This window comes from Nannospalax galili, unplaced genomic scaffold, assembly GCF_000622305.1.
Source record: "Nannospalax galili isolate Female #2095 unplaced genomic scaffold, S.galili_v1.0 scaffold38, whole genome shotgun sequence".
Lineage (NCBI taxonomy): Eukaryota > Metazoa > Chordata > Mammalia > Rodentia > Spalacidae > Nannospalax > Nannospalax galili.
In genome coordinates this window covers 3,179,261-3,206,453 of record NW_008342636.1, presented here as the reverse complement: position 1 = coordinate 3,206,453, position 27,193 = coordinate 3,179,261, and the positions used below count along the sequence as shown (strand labels likewise).

Genomic DNA, 27,193 nt, shown 5'->3' with positions numbered 1-27,193 from the left:
CATGTAGAAGAATGAAACCACATCCTTACATCTCAATATGCACAAACCTCAACTCCAAATAGATCAAGGACAACACAGGACATGATACCTTGAATCTGACAGAGGAGAAATAGGCAATACACCGGAAATTATAGGCACAGGAAAGGACTTTCTGAACAGGTTGGGTACCACATGAAACTAAAAAAACTGTGTACAGCAAAGGACATTATCATTCATGTCAAGACATAGCCTACAGAATGGGAAAAATTTGTCTGACAGAGGGTTAGTATCTAGAATATACAAAGGACTAAAACAACTCAACATTAAAAAATATGCAACTAAAAATTGGGGCAAAGAATTAAACGTAGAGTTCTCTAATGATGAAACACAAATGGCTAAGAATATTTTTTTTAATGTTAAATATCTTTAACCATCATGAAAATGCAAATTAAAACTACTTTGTAATTTAATCTTATCCTAGTCAGAGTAGCTAATATCCAAACAACAAAGGATAACAAATGCTGGCGAAGTTATGGGAAGGGGAACATTTATACACTGCTGGTGAGAGTACAAACTGGTGCAGCCATTATGGAAATTAGTGTGGAAGTAACTCAAAAAGCTAAAAATAGACCTCCCACATGACCCAGCCATACCATTCTTGGGCATATACCCAAAGGACTCTGTCTTACTACAGAGATATCTGTTCATCTATGTTCAGTGCTGCTCTATTCAAAATAGCCAGGAAATGGAAACAACCTAAATGTCCATCAACTGCTGAATGAGTATTGAAATTATGGTACAATGAAATACTAAGCTCTTTTTCTCTTTCTTCTCTCTCTCTCTCTCTCTCTTTTTTTTTTTTTTAAATGGGGCTTTTGGTGACTCTAACATTCCCCTCTTTGAAGAAGTAATCCTAAAATCTTTTAAGGGTTAGATAAAAGCTTCCAAATACTTTGGACATTTGTGACCTTTGGAACGGGGTATGTTGCTAAGATGCCAAAGGGCATTGTGAGTTTTAGCCAAGAAACTGGCTACTTTTCTTTGGGGTCTTTTTACCTTAATTGCCTAGCCAATTCCTACCTCCTATTCTTATCACACCATCCTCTGAAGAGGTTACCCAACTTGTGGATAGGGAATTGGACTCAGAACGCAGACTGCTCTGGCTTCTTTCATGCTGAACAGGGACCCAGGGTGAGGCAATTGGAGTACCCCTTCAGTGGGTCTATCTAAAAGACTCCCAAATTGCATAACTCTTATCTGGAGGGGGAAAAGAAAGTTCTTGACTGGTGAATAGGAGATGTGAAGGAGAAGTAAAGGCAAGAGTAGTTAGCATCACAAATTCTAGATAGGGACCTAGAAAAAAGTCAGAACAGGGCAATTTTCATATGTTCATGTGAGAGTCCATTGGAATTTCTTGAACAAGGGCTTCCAAAAGCATCCCCCTGTTGGGCTCCTCCTCATTATCCTTTTGTCTGCCAAGGCTGGACTCAGGAGTGATGGATTCAGGATTTGCTTTGAGGTATTTTGATAGTTGTTGGAGTGGTTAGAATCAGTGTCAGTTCCCTCTCAAAGGCTTCTAGATAGGGGGAGAAAACAAATTTATACGTCATTTTAGAACAATAGCTGGTTGTCTTCATTAGCTACAGGTGGGCACTACAATATTGGAGACCAAGATTTGAAGTCTTACATCTGGGCAGCACTTTCTGGTTAGGAACAAAATCATCAATGAGAAATAATCGTCTAAATACTTTTTATATGGACTTACGCGTAATGTCTGGGAAGTATAATCCCTTGAACTCTTAAAGAAATGTCCTGGTGACTTTATGCTTTGGTTATACTTTCCTTTTGGGTGTTTAAAACCGTTCAGTTGGCCCAAATAAATCAGTTTATTTTTATACTTAAGATCATTTGAGGATCTGTTCCTCAGGAGTCACATGGGCTTGGGAGGAGCCAGCGGCTCCTTTCTTTTACCAGTTCCAGCTATGTCAGAGGTCCTGCTTGACCATGTCTGCTTCACTTGAAGCATGGATGAGATGTTTACTCTGAGTTGAGCCTCCACTTTGTAGACTGGACACTGGTTCAAGTCCATCTCATGGGGTCTCCATGGCCTTCCTGAACAAGAGAACAGATAACTCACCACAATTACAGGCCATTTTGAGGGATGTTCCATAGTCCCCTGGAACTTAGTCGACCTTGGAGGGCAAGGGGCAAAAACTGTCCTTTAAATCCTTCTCACCAGATTAGTGTAGGCCTCAAAGTATGGCTGTTAAACATCCAATAAGGTTAGTTCCACCAGTCTGGTACTTTTTTTTTTTTTTTTAATCTGTATGAATGTATTGCCTGCATGTATGTGAGTATACCCATGTCTTGCAGTGCCGTGGAGGTCAGAAGAGGGCTTTGGATTCCCCTGGAACTGGAGTAGAGGACAGTTCCTAGCTGCCATGTGGGTGCTGAGAATCAAACCTGGGTCCCCTGTAAGAGGCTCTTAACCACTGAACCATCTCTCCAGCCCCAAGATGTTGAATACTTTTTGAGATGTTTCTTAGCTATCTTGATTTCTTCCTTTGAGAACTCTCTGTTTAGATCTTTAGCCCATCTTTTAATTGGGTCATTTGGTTTCTCGATTCTTTGTTTTTTGAGGTTTTTATGTATTCTGGATGTGAAACCTCTTGTTAAAGCTCTGTCAGTTATGTCACTGGCAAAGATTTTTTTCCCATTCTGTGGGTTTTCTCTTCACTTTTTTGATTGTTTCTTTTGCAGAAGCTTTTTAGGTACATGAGGTCCCACTTGCTGATTGCTGACCTTAATTCCTGAGCAACTTCTGTCCAATTTAGAAAATCCTTTCCTACACTTATATCTTGTAAGTTACTGCCAATAGTTTCTTCTAATAGTTTCAGGGTTTCCAGTTCCACATTGAGGTCTTTGATCCATTTGGAGTTGACTTTTGTGCAAGGTGAAAGAAAAGGATCTAGTTTTGTTCTTCTACAGGTAGAGATGCAGTTTTGCCAGCACCATTTGTTGAAGATACTGTCTTTCCTCTGTTGTGTGTGATTTTTATGCCCTGCCATTATCAGGTGGCTGAAATTGCATGTACTCAGGTTTGAACCTTCAATGATGTTCCTTTGATCTATGTGTCTGCTTTTGCATCAGTACCATGCTGTTTTTATGACTATGGCTCTGTAGTATACTTTGAGACCTAATTCTCTACACCACTGTGCAGCTTTCTTTGGGGCCCACTCTCATTGACTTCTTGGAAATGTATTTCCAACATTCATTGTGTAGTGTTGTTAGAGTAGCAAATGGCCCCATGAGATTAACTGGTCAGGACTCTAAAAGCTCTAGTCTATCTGTTGGAAGACTCATCTTTCCAGTTTCATTGGTCAATCATCTGGTCTTAGGACCACCCGTAGGAAGGCGGATCATGCTAAATAGATGGGCAGAATACCTAGTGCGTCAATGAGATAGCGAATTTTTCCTGCCTGGAATCCTGCTTCCTAGCGCAGAGCTTCTAGACCCACAGACATGTAAATCTCTGTTAAGTCTTCCCACTTTAAATCATAATCTCTCCTCTTCTTCATATCCCTTTTCTAAACATGGTTCTTTAAGGCTTTGGGCTACCCTATCATCTTGTATTTCTTTACTTTTTCAACACCCAGTCCCAAGATCCCTACCCCCTCAGGAAACCAAGGCACTCGACTCTTCCCCACGTAGTGTTCAAAACGTGATCAGAGTGGGGCTTAGTGGCTCAGGCCTTTATCCCAGCATTCTGGAGGCAGAGGTAGGTAGATCTCTGTCAGATTGGAGCCAGCCTGGTCTACATAGCGAGTTCCAAGCAAGCTGGGGCTACAGGGAGACCCTGTGTAAAAATACAATAAAAAAATAATAAAAACAAAAAAATGTATATATCTGACTGTGTCTAGGAGGATTGGCAGCTAAGCATTAACTAATCAATCTATACAAGAGTACTGTCCAGGGGAGACACCAGAAGGGGAATCACGTTCCACGGGAGGACCACATTTGTTTGGACACCAAGAACCCCAGGGCTTTCTTAGTATCTTATTATAGGTTTTTAAAATATTATTATTATTATTATTTTAAATTCCCTTTTAATGGTCAGGATCTTTTGGGTGTCTGTTGTGATATTTCCCCTTTCATCTCTGATTTTGTTGATTTGGATTTACTCTTTCTTTCTTTTGGCTAACTGGGCTAAGGGCCTGTCTTTCTTGTGTAGCTTTTCAAAGAACCAGCTCTTAGATTCATTAATTGTATTGTTTTCTTGTCTCTATTTCATTAATTTTGCTCTGATTTTCGTTATTTTTTCTCTTCTGCTGGGTTTGGGTTTCATTTGTTCTTGCCTTTCCAGCATCTTGAGTTGCAGTGTTGGGTCATTTATTTGGGCTCTTTATAATTTTTTTTAAAGTAAATAATTTATTGAGAATTTCATACACGCATATAAGGTGTTTTAATCAAATCCATGCCCACTCCCTCCCCTCCAACTCCTTCCATATCTCCCCATCACTTTTTTCTAATAACTTCATGTACTCTTTGTTCTTCTTTATTTTTTTTTTTTAAATGGGGCTTTTGGCTACTCTAATATCCCCCCCTCTGAAGAGATAACCCTAAAATCTTTAAAGGATTAGATAAAAGCTCCCATGTAATTTCAACATTTTTGGCCTTTGGAATGGAGTATGTTGCTAAGACACCCGAGGACATTGTGAGTTTTAACCAAGAAACTGGCTGTTTTTCTTTGGAGTCTTTTTATCCTAAATGCCTAGCCAATTCCTACCTCCAATTCTTATCACACCATCCTCTGAAGAGATTACCCAACTTGCAAATAGGAGTGCTCTGGCTTCATTTGTGCTTAACAGGGATGCAGGGTGAGGCAATTGGAGTACACCTTCAGTGGGTCTGTGTATAAGATTCTGAGATTGCGTAACTCTTATCTTTAGGAGGATAAGAAAGTCCTTGACTGGTGAATAGGAGATGAGGAGAAGTAAAGGCAAGAGTAATTAGCATTACAAATTCTAGACAGGGAACCAGAAAAAAGTCAGAATGGGGCTGTTAGTCTCTTTTCTGTTGCTGTGATAGAAACACTGACCAAAGCAATTTATAGAAGGAAGAATTTATTTGAGCTTATGATTCCAGGAGAATTACAGTCTGTCATGGCAGGGAGGCATGGAGGCTGGAGGTAGCTGAAGCAGGAGCAGCAGTAGCTAAGCTCTCACATCATCACGAAGGCACAGGAAGCGAAAGAGCAGCTGGAGATCTGGCAAGGCTTAAGAACGCTCTAAGCCCACCCCCAGTGACATGTTTCCTCTAGGAAAGCCACACCTTTTAAAACCTCCCAAAACAGAGCCACATTCTGGGTACAAAATGTCCAAATACTTGGAGCCTATGGGGACATTTTCAATCAAACCATCACATTCCACCCTCTGGCCCCCATAGGCTCATTACCATATAAAATCCAAAATGCATTTCGTCCAACTTTAAAAGTCCCCATAGTCATTATCAGTCTCAATACTATTCAAAAGTCCACAGTCCAAAGTCTCTTCTGAGACTCAGGTAAATATCTTAACTGTAAGCCTCTATATAAATTACGTACTCCCAACATACAGTGGAACTGAATACACATTACCCTTCCAAAAGGGAGGAAAGGATGCATAGTAAGGAAATACTGGACCAAAACAAGACCAGAAACCAGCAGGACAGACACCAAATCCAGTAGCTCCATGTCCACCTTCCGAAGGACTTAGATGGCTCAGCCTCTTTAGCTTTGCTTTGTGCAACACACATCTCTCTCTTGTGCTGGTACCACTTCCTGTATGCAGGTCTTCTTGGCAGATGCCTCACAGCTCTGGCATCACAGATGTCTTCTTGGGGTCTCCATTGCCAACAAGGCTTCACCTTCACAGCTTCATGAAGTGGCCTATTAGGGCCTTCTCTAGGCAGGGTAACCCCTCCTGCATGCTGCCTGACCTCAGGGGCTCTCTGAAACCTCAGAGGAAGAACTGATGACCCCTTCCTGCTTGCATCTTTAATGCCTCTAAAGCCAACACTAGGTGAACATACTGCCAGATTTTTCTGCAAGTGTGGGAGGGACTCCAGCCTTCTTTATCCATTTTAGAAAGCTTTTCTCTTCAGTGGACCCTGCAGCATTTTCCTTTCACAAGTTGGAGGCTTAACTGGGTGTGTTCTTACCCTGGAGGCACTCTATTATTTAAGTTTGAATCTCTAAGCCCCTCCTTAATCACTTTAATCCCTTTGTCAAAGGATACTTTCTAGCACAGGCAGAGGCTCCAACATTTATCTTCCTAGTGCTCTTTTTCAATCCAAACTGTATTTCTTACTGCCTCATTTTCTCTTTTTCACTTTTTCACTGTAGATCTGCATAATATTCACCATTAATATCCATGCCACCGTTTCTACATTAGGCAGTCTTGAAATTTCTTCCACCAGAGAAATTAGTTGATTGCTTTTCAACTTAGCCTTAGGCAAGCTTTTTGGTTGAGGGCAGACTCCAGCCAAACTCTTTGCCAAAATATCCCAAGTGCTGCTTAAGTCCTTAATTTCCCTCTGGAACTACATTGTTCTCAGCACTGCTTTCTTCCAGAAATGGCCTGTTAAGCTCACCTTACAGCAATCAACTGCTTTTCTAGCCCAAACTTCCAGAGTCTTACACATTTCTTCAAAACCCCACATGGTCAGGTTCTTCATAGTCAAAAGCCCACTCTCTGGTACCAGTTACTGTATTAGTCACTTTTCTGTTGCTGTGATAGAAACACTGACCAAAGCAATGTATAGAAGAAAGAGTTTATTTGAGCTTACGGTTCCGGGGGAATTTCAGTCGGTCATGGCAGGGAGACTTGGTGGCTGGAGATGGCTGGAGCAGGAGTAGCAGAAACTAAGTTCTCACATCATCACGCAGGCACAGGAAGCAAACGAGCAGCTGGAGATCCAGCCAGGCTTAAGAACTTTCTAAGCCCACTCCCAGTGACGTGCTTCCTCCAGGATAGCCACACCTTTTAAAACCTCCCAAAACAGAGCCACAATCTGGGTACAAAATGTCCAAATACTTGGAGCCTATGGAGGACATTTTCATTCAAAACATCAGAAGAGCAATTTTCATATGTTCATATGAGAGTCTGTTGGAATTTCTTGAACAAGGGCTTCCAAAAGCATCTCTCTATTGGGCTCCTCCTCATTTTTCTTTTGTCTGCCAAGGCTGGACTTGAGAGTGCTGGATTCCAGATTTGCTTTCAGGTATTTTGATAGCTGTTGGAGTGGTTAGAATCAGTGTCAGTTCCCTCTCAAAGGCTTTTAGATAGTGGGAAAAAGCAAATTTATCTGTCATTTTAGAACAACACCTGGTTGTCTCCCTTTCTGATTTTTTAATGTAGGCACTTAGAGCTATAAACTTCCCTCTTAGGACTGCTTTTTAAAGTGTCCCAGAGGTTCTGTTGTGTTGTATTGTCCTTTTTGTTGAATTTTAGGAATTCTTTTATTTCTTTTTTAATTTCTCCTTTGACCCACTCATTGTTTAGGAGTGTGTTGTTTAATCACTATGAGTTTGTATAGTGACTAGGGCTTTGTCCAGTGTGGATTCTGAGCTTTATTGCATGGTGGTCTGATAGAATGCATGGAAGCATGGAATTATTTCAATCTTTTTGTATTTGTTGAGGTTTGTTTTGTGGCCCAGTATATGGTCGATTGTGGAGAAGGTTCCATGGGGTGCTGAGTAGAAAGTATGTCCTTTGGTGCTTGGGTGGAATACTTGGTAGATGTCTGTAAGTCCATTTGATATATGGTATTGTTTAATTCAGATGTCTCTCTGTTAACTCTATGCCCTGTTGACCTGTCTAATAGAGACAGTGGGGTATTGAAGTCCCCTATTATTACTGAATTGGTGTTAATCTGTACCTTAAAGTCCTGTAGTGTTGTTTTTATGAATTTGGGTGCACCAGAGTTTGGTGCATATATGTTAAGGATTGTAATATCTTCTTAGTTATCTGTTCCTTTAATCAGAATGAAGTGACCCTCCTTATCTCTTCTGATTAGTTTTAATTTGAAGTCTATTTTGTCAGATATTAGAATTGCAATCCCTACTTATTTACTTAGTGCTATTTGCTTGGAATATTCGTTCCATGATTTTACCTTAAGGTAGTGCCTGTCCTTAAAGGTGAGATGGGTTTCTTGCAGATGGCAAAGAGATGGATTTTGTTTCTTAATCACTTCACTTAACCTTTGTCTTTTGACTAGGGAGTTCAGTCCATTGATATTAAAGGTTATTATTGAAAGATGTGTATTGGTTGCTGTCATTTTGATTGCTGTTTGTGTTCTCTATCTAATTCTGTGTTTCCTAGATTATACCTTTATTTTCTTTCGTTGCCTCTGGAGTATAGTTTTTTCCTCTCTCTGCTCTCTGTATTGCTTCAAGTATTCTTTGAAGGGCTAGTTTTTTGGACATGTATTCTTTCAGGCTATTCATGTCTCGGGAGATTTTTCTTTCACCCTCAACTATAATAGACATTTTTTCTGGGTAAAGTATTCTGGGCTGGCATCTATTGTCATGTAGAACTGGAAATACCTTGGTATTTCTTCTGGCTTTCGTAGATTGCATTGATATGTCAACTGTAATTCTGATGGGCTTTCCTCTATATGTGACTTGGTTTTCTTTTGCTGCTTTCAGTATTCTCTCTTTGTTCTGTATGTTGATAGTGTTTTTACTATGATATGTTGTGGGGAGTTTCTTTTCTGATCCTGTCCATTTGGTGTTCTATGTGCTTCCTGTATTTGTGTGGGGATGTCTTTCCTTAGTTTTGGGAAATTCTCTTCCACAATCCTGTTTAAGATCTGATCAATACCATTAACCTGAAATTATTGTCCATCCTCTATGCCTATGATACGCAGATTTGGTCTTTTCGTGGTGTCCCACATCTCTTGAATATTCTAATCTTTGTTTGAGTGGTCCAATTCTTCAACTTCATCCTCCAGTGTTGATATTCTGTTTTCCACTTCATTCATTCTAGTGGTGAGGCTTTCCCCTGTTGTTTCCAGTTAAGTTAGCTTACTGAGTATTCCACTTCCTTCTTCATTTCAGCCTGAGCTTTCTTCAATATTTATATCTCTTTTGTGAATTCATTCAGAAGTTTATCCCTGTCTTCTTTTAGTTCTTTGATTTGTTCGTGTGTTCATTGTGTATTCATTGAATTCCTTGATTATGTTTATGGTTGTTCTTTTAAATTCAGTGTCTTGGGTTATCTCTAGGGGGTTCTCCTTCTAGAACTCTTCTATAGGACTAGCCCCAGTTGTCCTGGAACTCACTATGTGGACCAGGCTGGCTTTGAACTCACAGAGATCCGCCTGCCTCTGCCTCCCGAGTACTGGGATTAAAGGCTTGCACAATTTTGACGTGTGAATTTCTTTCATTTATGGTTCTGATAAGAGAATTAACTTGAAATATGCTTCTGTTTGTATTATTGGGGTGCCTAAGTTCTTTCCTTATTGGATATGTATAGGTGGTTGGTTTCAGGTTGTCTCAGGTTTTGTTTTGGCGGGAACTGATGGCTTCAGATCAGCTATTCAGTAGTACCACAGAAGCCCAAGTCAGGTTCCAGTCTGGTACACTCAGGCTTCCTTCTAAGGTTTGGACCCCATAAGCAGAAACTCAGAGAAAATTTGTGAAATTCCCTAAGGTGGGGGGTGGGTTAGGTAACTCTCAGTTGGTTTGCTGTGCTCTCAGCCCCTATGCCAGAGGGAGGCCAGAACCCAGCACTCGCGGGTGGTCTGCTTAGATCACAGCTGCTAGACCAATGGAGTTTGGAACCTACCTTCTCAGGCTGTCTGCTAGGATCTCAGCCTTTGCCTACCAAAGCCAGATCTGCTCTGGAGCCTTGAGAAGGGCCTCACAAAATCCCAGGTAGGGAGATGGGTATGGAGCAATTAGGGGAAGCTCACCACCACATGGAGGGAGGCTCTAGGTGCCCTCAGGTAGTCCCTGCGTTCTTAGCTCCTATGCCAGAGAGAGGCCAGAACCTGGCACTCTGGTAGTCTGCTGAGATCACAGGTTCCACACCAATGGAGGTCAGAACCCATCCTCTCAGGCTGTCTGCTAGGATTTCAGCCTTAGCCTTACCAAAGCCAGATCTCTCTTTTTTTTTTTTAATAGGGTTGTACTATGTCACTCTGGCTGCCCTTAACTTGCTATGTAGACCAGGCTGGCGTTGAACTCACAGGGATCCACCAGCCTCTGCCTCCAGAGTGCTAGGATTAAAGATTTGTATCACCACACCCAGCTTTTTCTTTTACTTTTTAAAAATTTTATTTTATTTTATTTATTTATTTTGGTCTTTTTGAGACAGGGTCTCCCTGTAGCCCCAGCTGGCCTAGATTTGCTAGGGAGACCAGGCTGGCCTCAAATGCACAGAGATCTGCCTGCCTCTGCCTCCAGAGTGGTGGGATTAAAGGTATGTGCCACCATACCTGGCTTTAAAATTTTAATTTTATTTGTGTGTGTTTGCATGCATGCTTATTTGTGTGGATGCCTACAGATGCCAGAAAAGGGCATTGAAGCCCCTGGAGGTGGAGTTACAGGGGATTGTGAGTCACTTGATGTGCATGGTGGGAACTGTACTTCGGTCTTCAGCGAGAGCAGGACGTGCTCTTAAACATGGAACTTTCTCTCCATTCCCTTTGTTTTTGCTTTGAGACAGGATGTTATGTAGCTCAGGCTGACTTCAAACTTACTATGTAGTCAGAGGTGGCCTTGAATACTTTAATCTTCCTGCTCCAGCCTCCACAAAGTCCTGAGATAACAGGTATATGCTACCATACCCAGTGAAGGAATAATATCAAAAAATTATTGAGGGATATGGGATGTAGCTCAGTGTAGAGTATTTGGCTAGCATGTGTACAAGGCCCTGGTTTCAGTCTTCACCACCATAAAAACAAAAAGGTATTCATCCTACAAAAAAATTGATAACCAGGACCAGGCTGAAGAGATGACTCAGTAGTTAAGAGCGTGTACTGTAATTGGCAGACAATCCAAATTTGGTTCCCAGCACTCACATGAAGCAGTTTACAGCCACCTGTAATTCCAGCTTTAGGGGGATCTGATGTCTCTGGCCTCTGCAGGCCCTTGCATTCACATGCCCATATCCATATACAGATACACATACATACACATATAATTAAAAAATAAAAATAGATCTTTAATAATAAAAAGGTTTACTAACCATAAAGAAAAAAAAATGACAATTTTGCCTTAGTAATATGAAGAAATTCTGTTCTAAGCCTACCTACAATTAAAGCAGAAAGATAAGCCACAGACTGCGTGAAAATACTTGTAATTTATATCCAACCAATAAAAAATTAGAAAAGTTCATGAAGTATTTGAAGAGACCTGTTATGGTTGATCTTGGCAACTTGATGAGATTTAGAATCACTGTAGAAGCAAATGTCTGGGCATGTCTGTGAGGGTTTATCTAGATGAGGTTAATTAAGGCGAGAAGACCAACCCTTCCTATTCCACCTGTTGGTATCCCAGACTGAAAAAAACAAAAAAAGGAGAAGGTGAGCTGAGTACCAGCATTCCTGTCTCTGCTTCCTGACTGGGTTGCACTGTAACCAGCTACCTCCTGCTCCATCCCTACAAGATGGGCTGTACCCTGTATTGCAAGCCCAAACAAACCCCTCCTTACTCCTTCCTTAAGTTGCTTTTGTCAGCTATTTTGTTGCAGCAAGACAGATGACTAATACAAGACCTCTAAAGAAAAAATATACCGAAATGACCATTAAACAAAGTAAAAATTGGTCATTCATCAAGGAAATAAATTCAAAATGCAAAGATAAACACTGCTTTTTACAGAGTAGCTACAGTACAAAAGATGGAATATGTCAAAGTGTTATCAAGGGCATGGAGCTACAGTTTCTCATATATTGCTGATGGGAGTACAATTTGTACAACCCTTATAGAGGATACTGAATGATAGTATCTTTAAAGCTGAATGTTCAAATGCTGTTCTATTCCTGGATATATACCAAATGTGTTCACCTGTTGACTAACAGCTATATATGCCAGAAAGATCATAGCAATACTATTGACAGTTAAAAAAAAAATCCAAATTTTCATGAACAAAGTGGAGATAGTTTTTACATAATGGTGTATTATGTCAATATTAAATGAATGATCTACTACTCAGAACAATACTGAAGAATTTCAAAAAGTTCTTAACTTTAAGTAGTAGAAACAGCTAGATATAATAGGACCCTTCTATAATTCTAGAGTTTGAGAGGTTGGGGCTAGAGGGTTTCAAGTTCTAAATCTTCCTAGGTTACATAGCTAGGGGACAAGAGTAATAAATTTCCAGGTAGGTGTGTGTGAGGCTCACCTAAATAACCAGCTCACTGGAGGCTGAGGCGTGAAGATTGTGTTCAAGTGAAGATTGGGAGTTCTGGTACATGCTGGGCTATGTTACGAGTGAGACCCTGTCTTCAAAAAAAAAAAAAAAGTGTTTTGGGAGATGGCATATTTAAGTTTGAAAATATAGAAATCTTAAAAATTCAGATTCAGTTAGTATTAAATGTATGTGTGCATGGCACCCATGTAGAGGTCAGAGGATAACTTGCAGGAGTCAGTTCTGTCCTTCCTCCATTTGGGCTCCAGAGATTAAACTCAGCTCATCAGGCTTGGTAGCAGGGCCTTTACTCATTGAACACCATCTTACTGGTCCTAATTGTATTTTTATTTATTTTTGTTTAGTTTAGTTTAAGGCAGGGTCTCAGGCAGCCTAGGCTGGCCTTGAATTTACTATGGAATGACACTGGACTCCTGGTCCTCCTGCCACATAATCCCTAGTGCTGGGGTTATAGATATAAACCACCATGCCATGCTTAAGTTTCCTTATTCTAAAACAGTGGTTTGAGTTTTGATTCCTGTGCCCCCACTGGAAAAATTAACATTGTAATAAAGCATTGACTCTTAAAATAATCTGTGGACTTGTTCTGATTTTGGTTTTATTGTGTTTACCCTTGGTTTTGTTAATTATAGCTCAGTATGATAAATTAGTACCTCTAAAAGGGATAATATTAAATGACCTTGTTGAGAAAAGAAGATGAACTAAAGAGTATTTGGGGTTTATTTAGAACCTTAGAGAAGAAAATGTAAATAACTGTTTTCTTTTTTTTTTTCTTCTCAAGAGAATGTTGTTTCTTTAAGAGACATAGAAAAGTATCTCAACCCATTGTCTGCTCTTATTTTAACAGTCAAGTCCATCATCTCCTGAACCAGCTAGCCTTCCTGCAGAAGATATTAGTGCAAATTCCAATGGCTCAAAGCCTGCAGAAGTTGTACTAGATGATGACAGAGAAGATCTTTTTGCAGGTAATTGTATCTGTATTTTTTAAATAATGACTGTTCTAGATTGTTTCTCAATTGCTGTGACAAAATACTCTGACCAGTACCAACTTGGGGAGGAAAGGGTTTATTATATATTACATCTCCTGGGTCACAGTTCATTAGGGAGCCCAAGGTACAAACTCAGGGCAGGAACCTAGAAACAGGAGCTGGAGCACAGGCCATAGAGGACCACTGTTTACTGGCATGTTCCCCTGGCCCCTGCTCAGCCTGCTTTCTTAGGCAACACAGGCCCACCTTCCCAGGGATGGCACCACCTACAGTGGGCTGGGCCCTTCCACATCCCTCAACAATCAAGAAGATGCCCCATAGACACGGCCACAGTCCAGTTTCCCAATTGAGGCGCCCTCTACCCAAGTGTGTCAAGTTGACACTAAAGCTATCCAGCACAATGACCAATTATATATCTTTTTAGTAAATACTCTCTAAAGCAACTGAAATTCTATGCCTTAATAAGAACTCTTATAACAACTTAGAAAGTGAATCTGGGCATGGTGGTTCATGCCTGTAACCTTAGCATTTGGGAGCCTGTAGTGGGATTGCTGTGAGTTCAAGGCCAGCCTGAGCTTACAGAGTGAGACCCTGTCTTAAAACCAACCTGAAACAAAACAAAAAACTTAGAAAGATAGGGGATTTCTAGTTAGATCATCCTATGGGAAATAAAGGCTGTTAAGCAAAAATGTCCTTAATATCTAATCATTTGAAAATAAGTTACATGATACTGATCAGTCCTTAGAATTAAAAGACTAATGATCATGGCATTTACACCTTGGAAAATAGCAGTATTTGTATTCTTTTAAATTATTACTTACAAGTTGTCACAAAGCAAAACTCAAGTATGGATTTAAGAATCACATTAATGTGTTGACTTTTAGATAAATTGATGCTTGATTTTATTTTTGATAAAAGGATAGGATTTGGTATACTTAAAATATTGACTCCTCCAAACATCTATGCCTTAAAATTAAATTAAGGTACTAATTAATAATTAAATACTGAGCTGGGCATGGTAACACATGCCTTTAATCCCAGCTCTTGGGAGGCAGAGGCTGGTGGATCTCTGTAAGACTGAGGCAAGCCTGGTCTACATAATGAATTCCAGGCCAGCTGGGGCTATGGGAGACCTTGTCTAAAAAATTAAAAATCCCTAAAAAATCTTCCTTACAATTACTGACACAAAAATTAAAGGAGTATTTGTATATTAAACAACTTAAGTTACTCAGTAATTTTCATTGAATTAATATGTTCTCAACTGTTTATTTGTTTGAGACAAGGTCTTCTAGTAGCCCCAGTTGGCCTGGGGCTCTGTATGTAGACCAGGCTGGCTTTAATCTCACAAAGATCTGCCTGCCTTTGCCTCCTGAGTGCTGGGATTAAAGGTTAAACCACTGCTCCCAGCTTGTTCTAAACTTTTGAGGTGCCATAGTCAAACCATTCTGTATCCTTTGGTACAAGTATGTTTGGAGGTAAAATACTTCATTACAAAAGCCTATATAATTTCCAGCATGATGGCCTAGAGAGATAGCTCATTGGTTAAGAGCACTGGCTGCTCATGCAGAGGACCCACATGGAGCTAACAACTGTCCATAACTCCAGTTCCAGGGGAACCTGACACCCTCTTCCGACCTCCACAGGCATCGCACAACACTGGTGCACTTTACACACATGAGGCAATATACACATAAAATAAAAATAATAATAAGATATAATAATTTCCAGAATGATAGACTGGCAGATTGTAGAAAATTTGAGGCTAGACTACATAATGAGTACCAGGACAGGGCTACATAGCAAAACCTGTTGTCCAACAAAGAAAGAATAAAAATATTCTAGCTTGATAAGTTCTATGAAAAGTTTTCACCAGTAATGAATCCATGTATTTTAATCACATTAGTGTGATGAGTGTAAGGAAAAGTATTTTTTCAGTGTGTACAGTTGATCAGGTAGGTAAAGACAGTACATTGATAGTATTTGTTCACTTACTAGCTCAATTAGAAAAATCTTTACAGTGCTTAGCAGACGATATTGAATAATGTGATTGAAACATAGCCATTGTCAATATTTGTTTAGAACATAAACAATTTTGGGGCTGGTGAGAAAGATCAGTGGCTAAAGTACTTGCTGTGTAAGCCTGACTACTCAAGTTTGATCCTGAGATCGTACAGTGGAAGGAGAGACTTGATTCCCAAAAGTTGTCCTCTGACCTCCACATATGCACTGTGGCATGCATGTGCTTGCACTCATCCACACATATCATATGCACATACTCATACAATAAAATTGTCTTGTTTGTATTTTTAATTGAAGTTTTGCGATTTTTGTACAATATAGTTTGATGGCATTTAGATCTGCTCCCTCTCACCACCTCTTCCCATTGTCTAGCCCCCCCCCCGCAGCCACATTTATTGAACTCTCTTATATATATAATATGGCCTATAGAGTATGATTTGTCCCCCCCTCCCGCCGTGTCCTTTAGTGTGAATCCATCCACTGGGCCCACCAAAAATCCCAACCCTGTAAGACATTGTCTTTCTTGCTCCCAGCAGCCTTCAGTTGCCAAACATTCCTTAGGTTGAGTTGGGATTTCATACCCACTGCCCCTTTTTTTCTGCTGGGATTTTGACTGATTTGAGCTTACATAGGACTTGTGCATGCTGTCACCATTGCTGTGAATTCAGATGAGTACCTGACCAGCTGTTGTTTCCTTGTGGTCACCTACCCCCTCTGGCTCTTAGAATCTTTGCCTCCTCTTCCTAAATGATCCCTGAATCTTGGGAGGCAGAGGTTTAAAATAGGTGTCCTTTTCAGAGTTAAGTACTCTGTGGCCTCTTGTTCTCTACACATTGGCTAATTGTAGGTTTCTGAGTATGATTCTAGGATAACACATGCTATCAAGGTGAAGAAACCTGTTGTCTAATACTAACTAATACGCTACTAGCTGTAGCGACCTAGGCATTGTGATTTTAAAACCATAAAGAGATCAGATGATATTGCTATGTGTATGTTTTACTTTGTAGTACTTTGTAGTAGCAGTATGAGAGTATATAACAACAGGGGTGCTGGAAAAAATTAACTGTGGTGTACTTTTAGCTTCTTACTGAATGTTGCCCAAATGTGGTTAACTATATAACCTTTCTCCATTTATTTCATCTTAAAGAATACCCACATACTGACATAATTTTTATTTGCCCTCTAGTTCTAACTGGATCTTGAAATTAATATACATAGATATCTTTCTGAATCTTAGGCCTGTTTTGAATTAAACCTTGTGAATGTGTAGTAGTTTACTTAAGTTAAAAGAAGTGTTGAAGCCGGGCTTGGTGGCTCACGCCTGTAGTCCCAGCACTTGGGAGGCAGAGGCAGGCGGATCTCTCTGAGTTCAAGGCCAGCCTGGTCTACATAGTGAGTTCCAGGACAGCTGGGGCTACAGGGAGACCCTGCTTCAAAAAGACAAAAAAAGAAAAAAAAAGTGTTGAAAACAATTTAAAATCTAGACATTGTGGTGCACGTTTATAATCCCAGCACTTGGGAGGGGAAAGCAGGAGGATCAGAAATTCAGGGTCATCCTCAGAAATGAGTTCCAGGGTACATGAGAGCTTGTCTTAAAAAATAACAACAAAAACAGAACAGGGAGACCCTGCTTCAAAAAGACAAAAAAAGAAAAAAAAAGTGTTGAAAACAATTTAAAATCTAGACATTGTGGTGCACGTTTATAATCCCAGCACTTGGGAGGGGAAAGCAGGAGGATCAGAAATTCAGGGTCATCCTCAGAAATGAGTTCCAGGGTACATGAGAGCTTGTCTTAAAAAATAACAACAAAAACAGAAATTTAAGGCTGGCTTATCCATATGCTGACTATAAATCTCTGTCCATCTAATTTGCTTCCTTTTCCATATTAGTTGCTTAGATCATGCTTAGCCTTAACTTAATTGCAGGCCTCTAGCCATTTATGAAGCAGCCTACTGGCACAAGAACACAGAACCTTGTATTAGTGTAATAAAATATAATTTTAAAAATTCAGTTTTAGCTGGGCGTGGTGGCACACACCTTTGATCCCAGCACATGGGAGGCAGAGGCAGGTGGATCTCTTGGAGTTCAAGGCCAGCTGGGGCTATAGGGAGACCCTATTTCAAAAAGACCAAAAAAAAAAAAATTTTTTGGTTTTTTTTTTTTTTTTTTTTTTTTTTGATAGGGTCTCCCTATAGCCCCAACTGGCATGGGACTTACTGTGTAGACCACGCTAGTAAACCAGGCTGACCCTAATCTCACAGAGATTGCCTACCTCTGCCTCCTGAGTGCTGGGATCATAAAATGTTTTTATCATGATCCCCCAACTCTGTGCGTGTGTGCGTGTGTGTGTGTGTGTGTTATGTGTATGTATGTGTTGAATGGGAGCACATAACACAGTACGTGTGTGGAAGTCAGAGGGCAATTTGTGGGAGTTTGTTCTCTCATACCATGTGGGTCCCAGGGATAGAACTTAGAACTTAGGTTGTAAAGCTTGGCTTTGACAAGAAAGTCTTTACCCATTGAGCCATTTCTCAACTTCCAAAAGTGTTGCCCACCTGGAAGTCACTATGTGGAACAGGCTGGCCTCCATCTCACAGAGATCTGCCTGCCTCTGCCTCTGAAGGGCTGGGTCTAAAGGTAGGCACCAACACACCTGGTGTTCCTATTATTATTTTCCTGGACAGGAACATAGGAAGTCAGAGCCAGAACTCATCTTATTCTGGTGCCCTGAGACTATTTCTTCATTACTTTATGCCTACAGTCTTCCCCTTCTGGCCAATAATATTATAATAGTTGATTAAAGATAATTTTAGAAATTCTTTCCAGGTTTTTTTAGAGTTTTTGTTTCAGTGAAACTAGGGATGGAACCCAAACTTCTTGCATGCTAGGCAAGCAGTCTACCACCGACTCTACCCCTAGCCATGGTTTTTATTAATAGAATTATGGTGTAGATTGTAGAATTAATGCTCTTTGGGCCTTGCAAGAAGTAAAATATGCTCAAAAGGAAAGAGTGAGTCCTTTTGGTTTCTAAATCTTTTCTTCCTCTCCCTGAACTTTTCCTGTACTGTGCTTTTAAATATCTGTTTAATTATGTTTCTGTTTTGCTAGATATTCTGTAAGAGCAATGATTTCCAACTCTGGCTGACGTCAGAATTGCTGAGGAAACTTTTTAAAATAAATCAGTTTTTGTTTTTTTATTTAAAGATACCCTGTGGTAGAGTCCAGGCATTGATACTTTTTAAAATTCCCCAGTGTTGAGAGAGTTTGTTTAGAGACTAAAGAAATAGGCATATTAAATAATGTTGCATACTGAATTTAGGTAGTCTGATAATGTTTGCTTTTAATTTGCTTAGAAATGGGATTTCATGCCACATTTATTACTATATTGTGCTCTTTGGGGTGATGAAGCTGCCTTATAGGAGTTTAGCAGCTGTGGCTATGGATCTTTAGGTTTTTGAAGAATCATATTGACATGTACTTGATTGACTGACTATGAAGGTGTTTTTTTGTTTTTATTTTTTTTTAAGACAGGGTCTCCCTGTAGCCCCAGCTGTCCTGGAACTCCCGTAGATCGGCCTGCCTCTCCGGAGTGCTGGGATTAAAGGCTCTTGCCACCACACTCAGCTGACACTGAAGGGTTGTAGCATTTAGAATACATTTAAATAAAACAAAGCTCTAAATCAAGAAAAAAAAAAGTGTTGCTGGGCCAGGTGTGGTGGTGTGTACCTTAATCCTTGCACTTGGGAGGCAGAAGCAGGTGGATCTATGAATTTGAGGGCAGTCTGGTCTCAATAGCAAATTCCAGGCCATCTGGGGCTACAGGGAGACCTTCTCTCAAAAAGACCAAAACAAAACAAAAAAAAAAGGTGGAGAGGTTGGGGGTGCTAGAGAGATTGCTCAGTGGTTAAGAGCACTGGCTGCTCTTATAAAGGACCCTGGGGCATTGTATGCATGGGTGCACTTACTTACATGCAGGCAAAACTCGTAACAATAACAAATAAATAATAAGGGGGCTGGAGAGATGGCTCAGTGGTTAAGAACACTTGCTGTTCTTCCAGAGGACTAGGGTTTGATTCCCAGCACCCACATGGTGACTACCAGCTACCCTTAACTCCAGTTTCAGGGACTCTGACACCCTCTTCTAGCCTCTGCAGGCTTTGTATGACATAGGGACACTTAAATACATGCAGACAGAACATGCATATACATAAAAAAAAATATACCAACAGTCTTCAAAGCCTAGAGTTGTATGTAAGCTTTCAGTTTGTTGTTTTAAAACTTTATTTTTTAATTTTTTTGTATGAATATATTGTCTGCATGTATGTAAGTGCACCTGTGTCATGCAATGCCTGAAGTCAGAAGAAGGCATTGGATCCCCTGGAACAGGAGCTACAGATGGTTGTTAGCCACCATGTGGGTGTTGGGATTCAAACCTGGGTTTCCTGCAAGAGCAGCCTGTGCTCTTAACTGCTGAGCCATCTCTCCAGCCCTGCTTTTAGTTTGTTATATCAGGGTCATATGTAGTCTATTGTATCTGTAATTTGTCATCATGCCCCCCCCCATTTACCATAGTTTGAAAGGTTTTAGTTATTAAATCAATTTTCTTTTGCATACCAATGATCTCATCAGCATTAAATAGCCAGTAAGAATAGTTTGATAGCATGACCACCTGTGTGACTTTATTTCAGGTTGACATGCTTCTGACTGCTGTACTTCTAGAGGTAGTAAAGTGGCTGGACTTCTGTTACTTCTTTACCCAAGCTCTAAGACTCCAAAACCCTTGGGTTAGAAACTGTTGGCCTAATTCTGTGTTTTTTATGTCCTGTCTTCCTTTTCTTATCAGTTCTACAAACAGGCAGACCTATGTTTCATGTTGGGCTCACCGTAATTTTCACTGCTTTGACTCTGTGCTTTATTTTGTTTATCTAATGTTCTTATTTCATTTTCATGAAAATTTTCTCCAACTTTCCCCTCTATGTATTTAAACCATTTCAAATCAGATTCACAAACTATTTCTGATTTTTCTCCAGCCTGAAGTGTTGACTCTTGTGTCTACTGAAGTTAGTGTTTGTTCTGCCATTCATATAGCAATGAAATGTCTTACAACATTCTTTATTGTTCTCTTAAGTCTTTTATTATTATTTAACATTCCACATGTCTTGTTTTCTCAACTAGATTATAAACTCCCTGAGGGCAGGTATGATTTTTTTTCCATTTCTTTGTGTTTCTTCATTGCATTTAGCACAATATTATATAGCCTATAGACATTCAGTTTATTAATGTGGTTAGATTTTAAATGTATTTAATTTTAGATTTTTCAAGTGAATGAGCATTTAAAATTAAAACCTAAACACCTATTTGCTTTGTGTCGTATTTGTATTTTCAACTAATATCCAGTGATCTTTGGCAATTAATTGCTTCAGATTGCTAACTTGGTGGGCTTTCCATAACAAATTTTTAATCCCAGTTGGGATCGTTATTAGCAATAAAATTTGTTTTTATGTGTATGAAATAATCATAATAGCCTGAATAAAATATTCAAAGGGTAAGTTACACAATATGTATTACAAATCCAAACACAAATGAATATGTGCACTTATCCACATTATTTCTTTTCTCTTAGTATAATTTCCAATAGTATTATTAAGCTTAGTACAATTCTTCATAAAACCAACAAAGTTATTGTTTTAAATTGTCATAAACAGCTAAAGAAATAAGTTACATAAAGCTATTTTGCAATTTTAATTTGTTTTATTGATATTTATTTGTAAGTAATATAAATGTTTTTCAAACTTCGTTAATATGATGTATTATGTAGGACTATGTTGCAATTTCCTTGAATAATTTGTTTAACTTGTGTCTAGAAGCCACAGAAGAAGTTTCTTTGGACAGCCCAGAAAGAGAGCCTGTCCTCTCCTCAGAGCCTTCTCCTGCTGTCACCCCTGTCACCCCTACTGCACTCATTGCTCCTAGAATTGAATCCAAGAGTATTTCTGCTCCTGTGATCTTTGATAGATCCAGGGAAGAGGTATGGGAAAACATTTATAATTCTAAGTTAATTTTGAGTAATTACCCAGCACCAGTCTCCTATTAATCATTCCTAATCAAAGCCTTTCAGGCATTTTAGGTGGGAAAAATACAGAAGACAGATGTGGTACATGCCTTTAATCCCAGCACTGGGCAGGCAGAGACAGGCAGATCTCTGAATTTATGGATGACCTGGCTTACATAATGATGTTCAGGCCAGCCAGAGCTATAGAGTGAGACCCTGTTTAAAGAAAAATTTACACACACACACACAAACACATGAAGTTGGGAGATTTTTACCTCACCCAGTGACCTGGACGTACATTCTTTTTGTTTTGTTTTGATTTGGTTTGATTTTTGAGATGGGATCTTACTCGGTAGCCCATGCTGGCCTGGAACTCACAGTATACTCCAGGCTGGGCTTAATAAAGCTTGAAACTTTGTAAAAGACCCCAAAGAAAAGTAGCCGGTTTCTTGGCTGAAAATGAAAAATGGCCTTGGGCCTCTTAGCAACATTCTATGTTCCACAGGCCAAAAATGTCAAAAGTATTTGGAAGCTCTTACCTAATCCCTAGAAGATTTTAGGGTTACCTCTTCAGAGGGGGGAATGTTAGAGTAGCAAAAGCTCCATTGAAAGGGGGTGGGGAGAAAACATGAAGTTGTCAGAAAAAAGTGATAGGGAGATATGGGAGGTGTTGGAGGGAGAGAATGGGTATGGATTTGTTCAAAACACCTTATATGCATGTATGAAATTCACAATAAGGTTTTTTTTAAAGTTAAAAATTTTAAATTTAAAAATAGTAAAACCTTAAGTGCTTTCCAAAGTGTTTTCTACACAGCATTAATTCCACAAATATCATTGTTAGAAGATAAACAAGAACAGTCTCCATACTGCCAGTCCCAGAGGCTACAAGCTCAAAGCCCAATTCTCAATCAAGATATAGGAGAATGACTCGTCTCTTAAATACTTAAAAAGAAAGAAAAGAAAAGGAAAGACCAGGGTAAAGCAACAGCAAACAGAAAAATCATAGTAGTACCAGTGGCCTCCTACCTTACCATAGTTTCAAAAGAGAGAAAACTTTTTTGCTAGAAGCCAGGGCTATAGAGAGATTTGTCATGCTGTAGCCCTGAGGACTAGGACTTTGACCTTAAGTGACAAAGTCTTAACCCAGCTGCCCCTTTCCAGATGGTATTCTGGGAGAGGGAACCTTCTGGAGATTGCCTGGCTCTCTGGAACAGAAGAGGGAAGGAAGCAAGTGCTGACCTATGGGCACAGAGTGCTCCATTAGCCATGTGTCCATTGATGGGGAACTCAGAATTCTGGCTTTGGGAAGCCAGGCTGGTTTTATGAAGCCTCCTGGGATTGAAAGGGAAACGGGGTGTGGGTGAAGTGTGTGAAGCATTTTTTGCTGTCACAGTTAGGGAAGGTCATAGCTGTTCTTCATAGAACCTCCTAGCCACTCAAACCCAGAAGGAAATATAGGCTCTAAGAGATGAGTCATTCTCCTGTATCTTGCTTGAGAATTGGGCTTTGAGCCTCTGGGACTGGCATATCTGAAGAAGTATGGAGACTGTTCTTGTTTATCTTCTAACAATGATATTTGTGGACTTAATGGTATATAGAAAACACTTTGGAAAATAAAATTCATGATCTAATTAAAAAATAAAAAAACCTTGAAACTTCTGCCTTAGCCTCTCAAGTACTAGTTTGTAGGTGTGAGCCACCTCACTGAGCCATACCACTTACCTTCTTAAATAAAAGAGTTTGAGGCTAGAGTGTGGAGTGCTTGCCTAGCATGCACAAAACCCTGGGTTCTATCTTCAGCACTGGCAACAAGAAAAGCTGTCTATGATTAAACCGGGATTTTGTGACATTTGTGATCTTACATTGTATGCCTTTGAGGGTTCCTGTGTTGAACAGGTGATGGGTGAACATAAAGTGGCATTTTGAGTGATTTTTTTTTGACAAAGCATATAATAAATACTATTGATACTTAAAGATTCCTGTTTAGCATCTATTTGTTTTTATAGTGCTGAGCATTGGACCAAGGGACACTGGAATGATAGGCAAGTGTTCTACCACTGAGCTACATTCTAGCCGAACTTTTTAATTTTTAGCTCTTTTTGAATTTCCTTAGCCTCTGTTGTTGTTGTTGTTGTTGTTGTTGTTGTTTTTGATTTTGATTTGATTTGGTTTTTGGTTTTTTGAGATAGGGTCTCACTATGTAGCCCTGGCTAGTCTGGAACTTGCTATGTAGACCAGACTGGCCTCCATCTCATAGAGAGGCCTGCCTTTGCCTCCCAGGTGCTGTGATTAAAGCCATGCATCACCATGCCCTGAAAAGCCTTTATTTTTAAAAGAAAGAGCTATAAATCAATTGAAACTTCATTCTCATTACTTCACTTTTTAAAAATTTATAAAGAATGGAATTATTTGGGCCAGGCATGCATACTTTTAATCCCAGCACTTGGGAGGCAGAGGCAGATGGATTTCTGAGTTCAAGGCCAGCCCAGTCTACATAGTGAGTTCCAGGCAAGCTGGGACTACCAGGAGATCCTGTCTCAAAAAGAAAAAAAAAAAAAAAAAAAAAAAAAAGGAATTATTTGTCTTATGGTTCTGGGAGCAGCAGTAGTTTTCAATAAGGCATGTTTAGAAAGGAAAAATTCGTGGTATGGAAATTATTTTAGATATTAATACATTTAAAAATTATTCAGGTAGAAATATAACTATAAAATAGCCATAATTAAGTGATGACTGTATATAAACACACGGATAACTTGATAGATAAAATATGAAGAGAAAGAGGTAAGATATCAGTGCATACTTACTAAAGATTTCATGATATGACCTTTAGTACAGTAAAGCTAATGAATCACATGGGCAGCATTAGAAGGGTAGCAGTTGTGTTGGCAGTGAAGGATAACTTGTGAGTAGAAGAAAATCTCTTTAAGAGGGCCTTTTGGGCTATACTGGCAGTGGTATTTCTCATCTGGGTTCTGGTTACAAAGATATGTTCATTTTTTGAAAGCTGAATGAACTGTACACTTACACAGTTCATATACTTTGCTGCATGTTTGTTAAAATTCATAAAAGACTATCTTAAACAATCTCCATGTTTTAAAAATTTATTTTTATTCTGTGTTTTGCCTTCATGTATGGTTTTTAGAAAAATATCTTATTTGGGCCACACAATTAATCCCAGCAGAGGCAGGTTGATCTCAGTGAGTTCCAGGACAGCTGGGGCTACAGGGAGACACTGTCTCAAAAAAAGACCAAAAAACAAACCAAAAAAAAAAAAAAAAAAGAAAAGAAAGATAGTTAGGAAAACACTTTTCTTGAGTTTTAAATTACTAATGTTGTCTTAAATTTTTGGCAGCTTCACTCTGAGATTTCTTGTCTTTGTTGTTGTTGTTGTTGGTATTTGTTTTTTGGTTTTGTCCATCACAATGAATAGAACCCAGGCCCTCCCTTGCTTATGCTAGGCAAGTACTCTAACTCTGAGTTACACTCCCAGATGACCTTTCTACAAACTATTCCTATAGCGTCAGTATTTGAAATGCTTGTTTTTAATGGCATTCAAAAGGCCTTTGTAGTCTCCCAGGGTTATTTTTCCCACTTACTGATTTTGAAAATTGAGCTTTGCAGGGCCTTTTGTCTTCAAGAAGAATATGTGTTTATTAGATAATTAAAGAAATCATGATGTTAAAGTTGTTTTCAAATATGATAATTTCTGCAAGTATGTAAGAGTCTACAGGTACAAGTAAGGCATTCTTTCTGGTTATTGAAGTGTAGAGGTTAAGCCCAGTTCAGATCCCCAGCACCCATGTAATTCCATGTGGACATGGGCAGGTGACCACTAATTCCAGCACTAGGAAGGCAGAGACAAAGGAATCCCTGAGCAAGTTGGCTAGCTAGACTATTCAAACATTGAGCTCTGGGTTCAAATGAGAAACCCTGCCTCAATATATAAGGTAGAGTCAGGCTCTGACTTCCTCATGCATACATGTGCTTGTGCACACACAGGCACGCACACACACATTTACAGGCAAAAAAAAAAAAAAAAAGGAGCAGAGATATAACTTTGAAAAATAAAACTTATTGGAGCATGGACATGATGATATACACTTTAATCTCAGCACTTAGGCAGCAGAGACAGGTGGATGTCTGTGAGGTTGAGTCCAGCCAGGGCTGCACAGTGAGACCCTGTATCAAAAAAGAGAAGAAATGCTAATGTAAAAAATAATAAAAATGGTGACAAAAAAAACATTTTTAAAAATGTAACTAAAGCCAGGCATGATGATGGTGTGTATGAGTGTATTGCCTGCTTGTGTGTAAGTGTACCCATGTCATGCAATGCCCTAGGAGGTCAGAAAAAGGCATCGGATCCTCCTGGAACTGGGATTACAAATGGCTGAGATGCCATGTAGGTGCTGAGAGTAGAACCTGGGTCCTCTGCAAGAGCAGTCAGCGCCCTTCCCCCCTGAGCTATCTCTCCAGCCCCGTACTTTTAAGGCTAAGGCAGGAGGATCTTGAGTTCCAGGCCAGCCAGTGCTAATGATAATAAGATCTTATTCAAATCAGGGGGAAAAAAAAGATAAATAATCTAAGGCATTAAACATTTAGCTGGGTAAAGGCAAAGAGGATCAGGAGTTCAAGGCCATCTCCAGACATAAAAGGAATTTGAAAGCCAGGCTGGGCTACATGAGACCTTTGTCTCAAGCAAACAGATAAACAACAACAACAACAAACAATAACAACAAAAGATTTCATGTATTGAACAAAAACAATATTTAGAAAAACTACATTTTTATTATTTGTATTTTGTTTATATAGTCAGCATAAGTAAAAACTTTTATTACTTTTAGAAATGCAATACTGAATGACTTTTTAAATTACTGTGACAAGACCCTGGTAAGCATGGCAGTTATAGTTATTAGTGTTATGACAGTAATAGAAATCTTTTTAACATGAAAAATACACTTTTCTAGATTGAAGAGGAAGCAAATGGAGATATTTTTGATATAGAAATTGGTGTATCAGATCCCGAGAAAGTTGGTGAGTCATTGTTTATTATATTTTGCACTTCTTTTTCATTAGCTTGGCTGTTACATCCTATTTATTTTTCTACTAAGTACATCATTACAATACTTAGTTTTCTTTTGATTTGCTTTTATTTTAGGGTCTCATGCATACTAGGCAAGCAGTCTACCACTGAGCTAAACCTCTAGAGCAAACATTTGAATTCTAATAATACTGTTTGATTTTTTTTTTTTTTAAACAGGTGATGGCATGAATGCTTACATGGCATATAGAGTAACAACAAAGGTGAGCTTTTTGCTTCTTTAATAAATGCTGGCCCCTCGGTCTGTGTAGTGGAGACTATGAGTGAAAGTATGCAGGAAGTGAATTAATCTGGACCCGAGGGTCAGGGAAGGGCTCCTGGCTGAAGTAGTGCTAAGCCGAGATATATGTGACAGTTATTTGGTAAGGATGGGAAGGAAGGAATAGGATGCTTGTTTCAGGCAAAGGATTTGCTTGTGTAAAGCCAAAAGTCAAGAAAGCATTGCTTTCCAGGATCTGATCTGTGAGAAGTAACTCATGACTAAATTCTTTGGCTATAAACGTGTATGTATTCTGATTTGTCGCATTAAGTTTATTTCATCATTAGCATAAAGGGGAGTTACTAAAGAGTCTTAGACAAAAGGATGGTTTTATTAGGTTTTTGTTTGGACAGATCTCTGAACTAATATGAATTGGGAGGATCC

The 27,193-nt window shown here is 39.4% G+C and overlaps 1 protein-coding gene across 3 annotated transcripts in view; it reads left to right on the top strand.

Moving 5' to 3' along the window:
* The window catches only part of Snx2 (sorting nexin 2), a 59,359-nt gene that overhangs the window by 12,041 nt on the left and 20,125 nt on the right, over positions 1-27,193 (top strand). For all 3 annotated transcript variants that reach the window (XM_008838736.3, XM_017799552.2, XM_008838735.3), the window contains exons 2-5: positions 13,240-13,357; positions 21,265-21,428; positions 26,417-26,483; positions 26,710-26,753. In XM_008838736.3, coding sequence (XP_008836958.1) covers positions 13,240-13,357; positions 21,265-21,428; positions 26,417-26,483; positions 26,710-26,753 — 393 coding nt within the window. The remainder of the gene's footprint in view (positions 1-13,239; positions 13,358-21,264; positions 21,429-26,416; positions 26,484-26,709; positions 26,754-27,193) is intronic.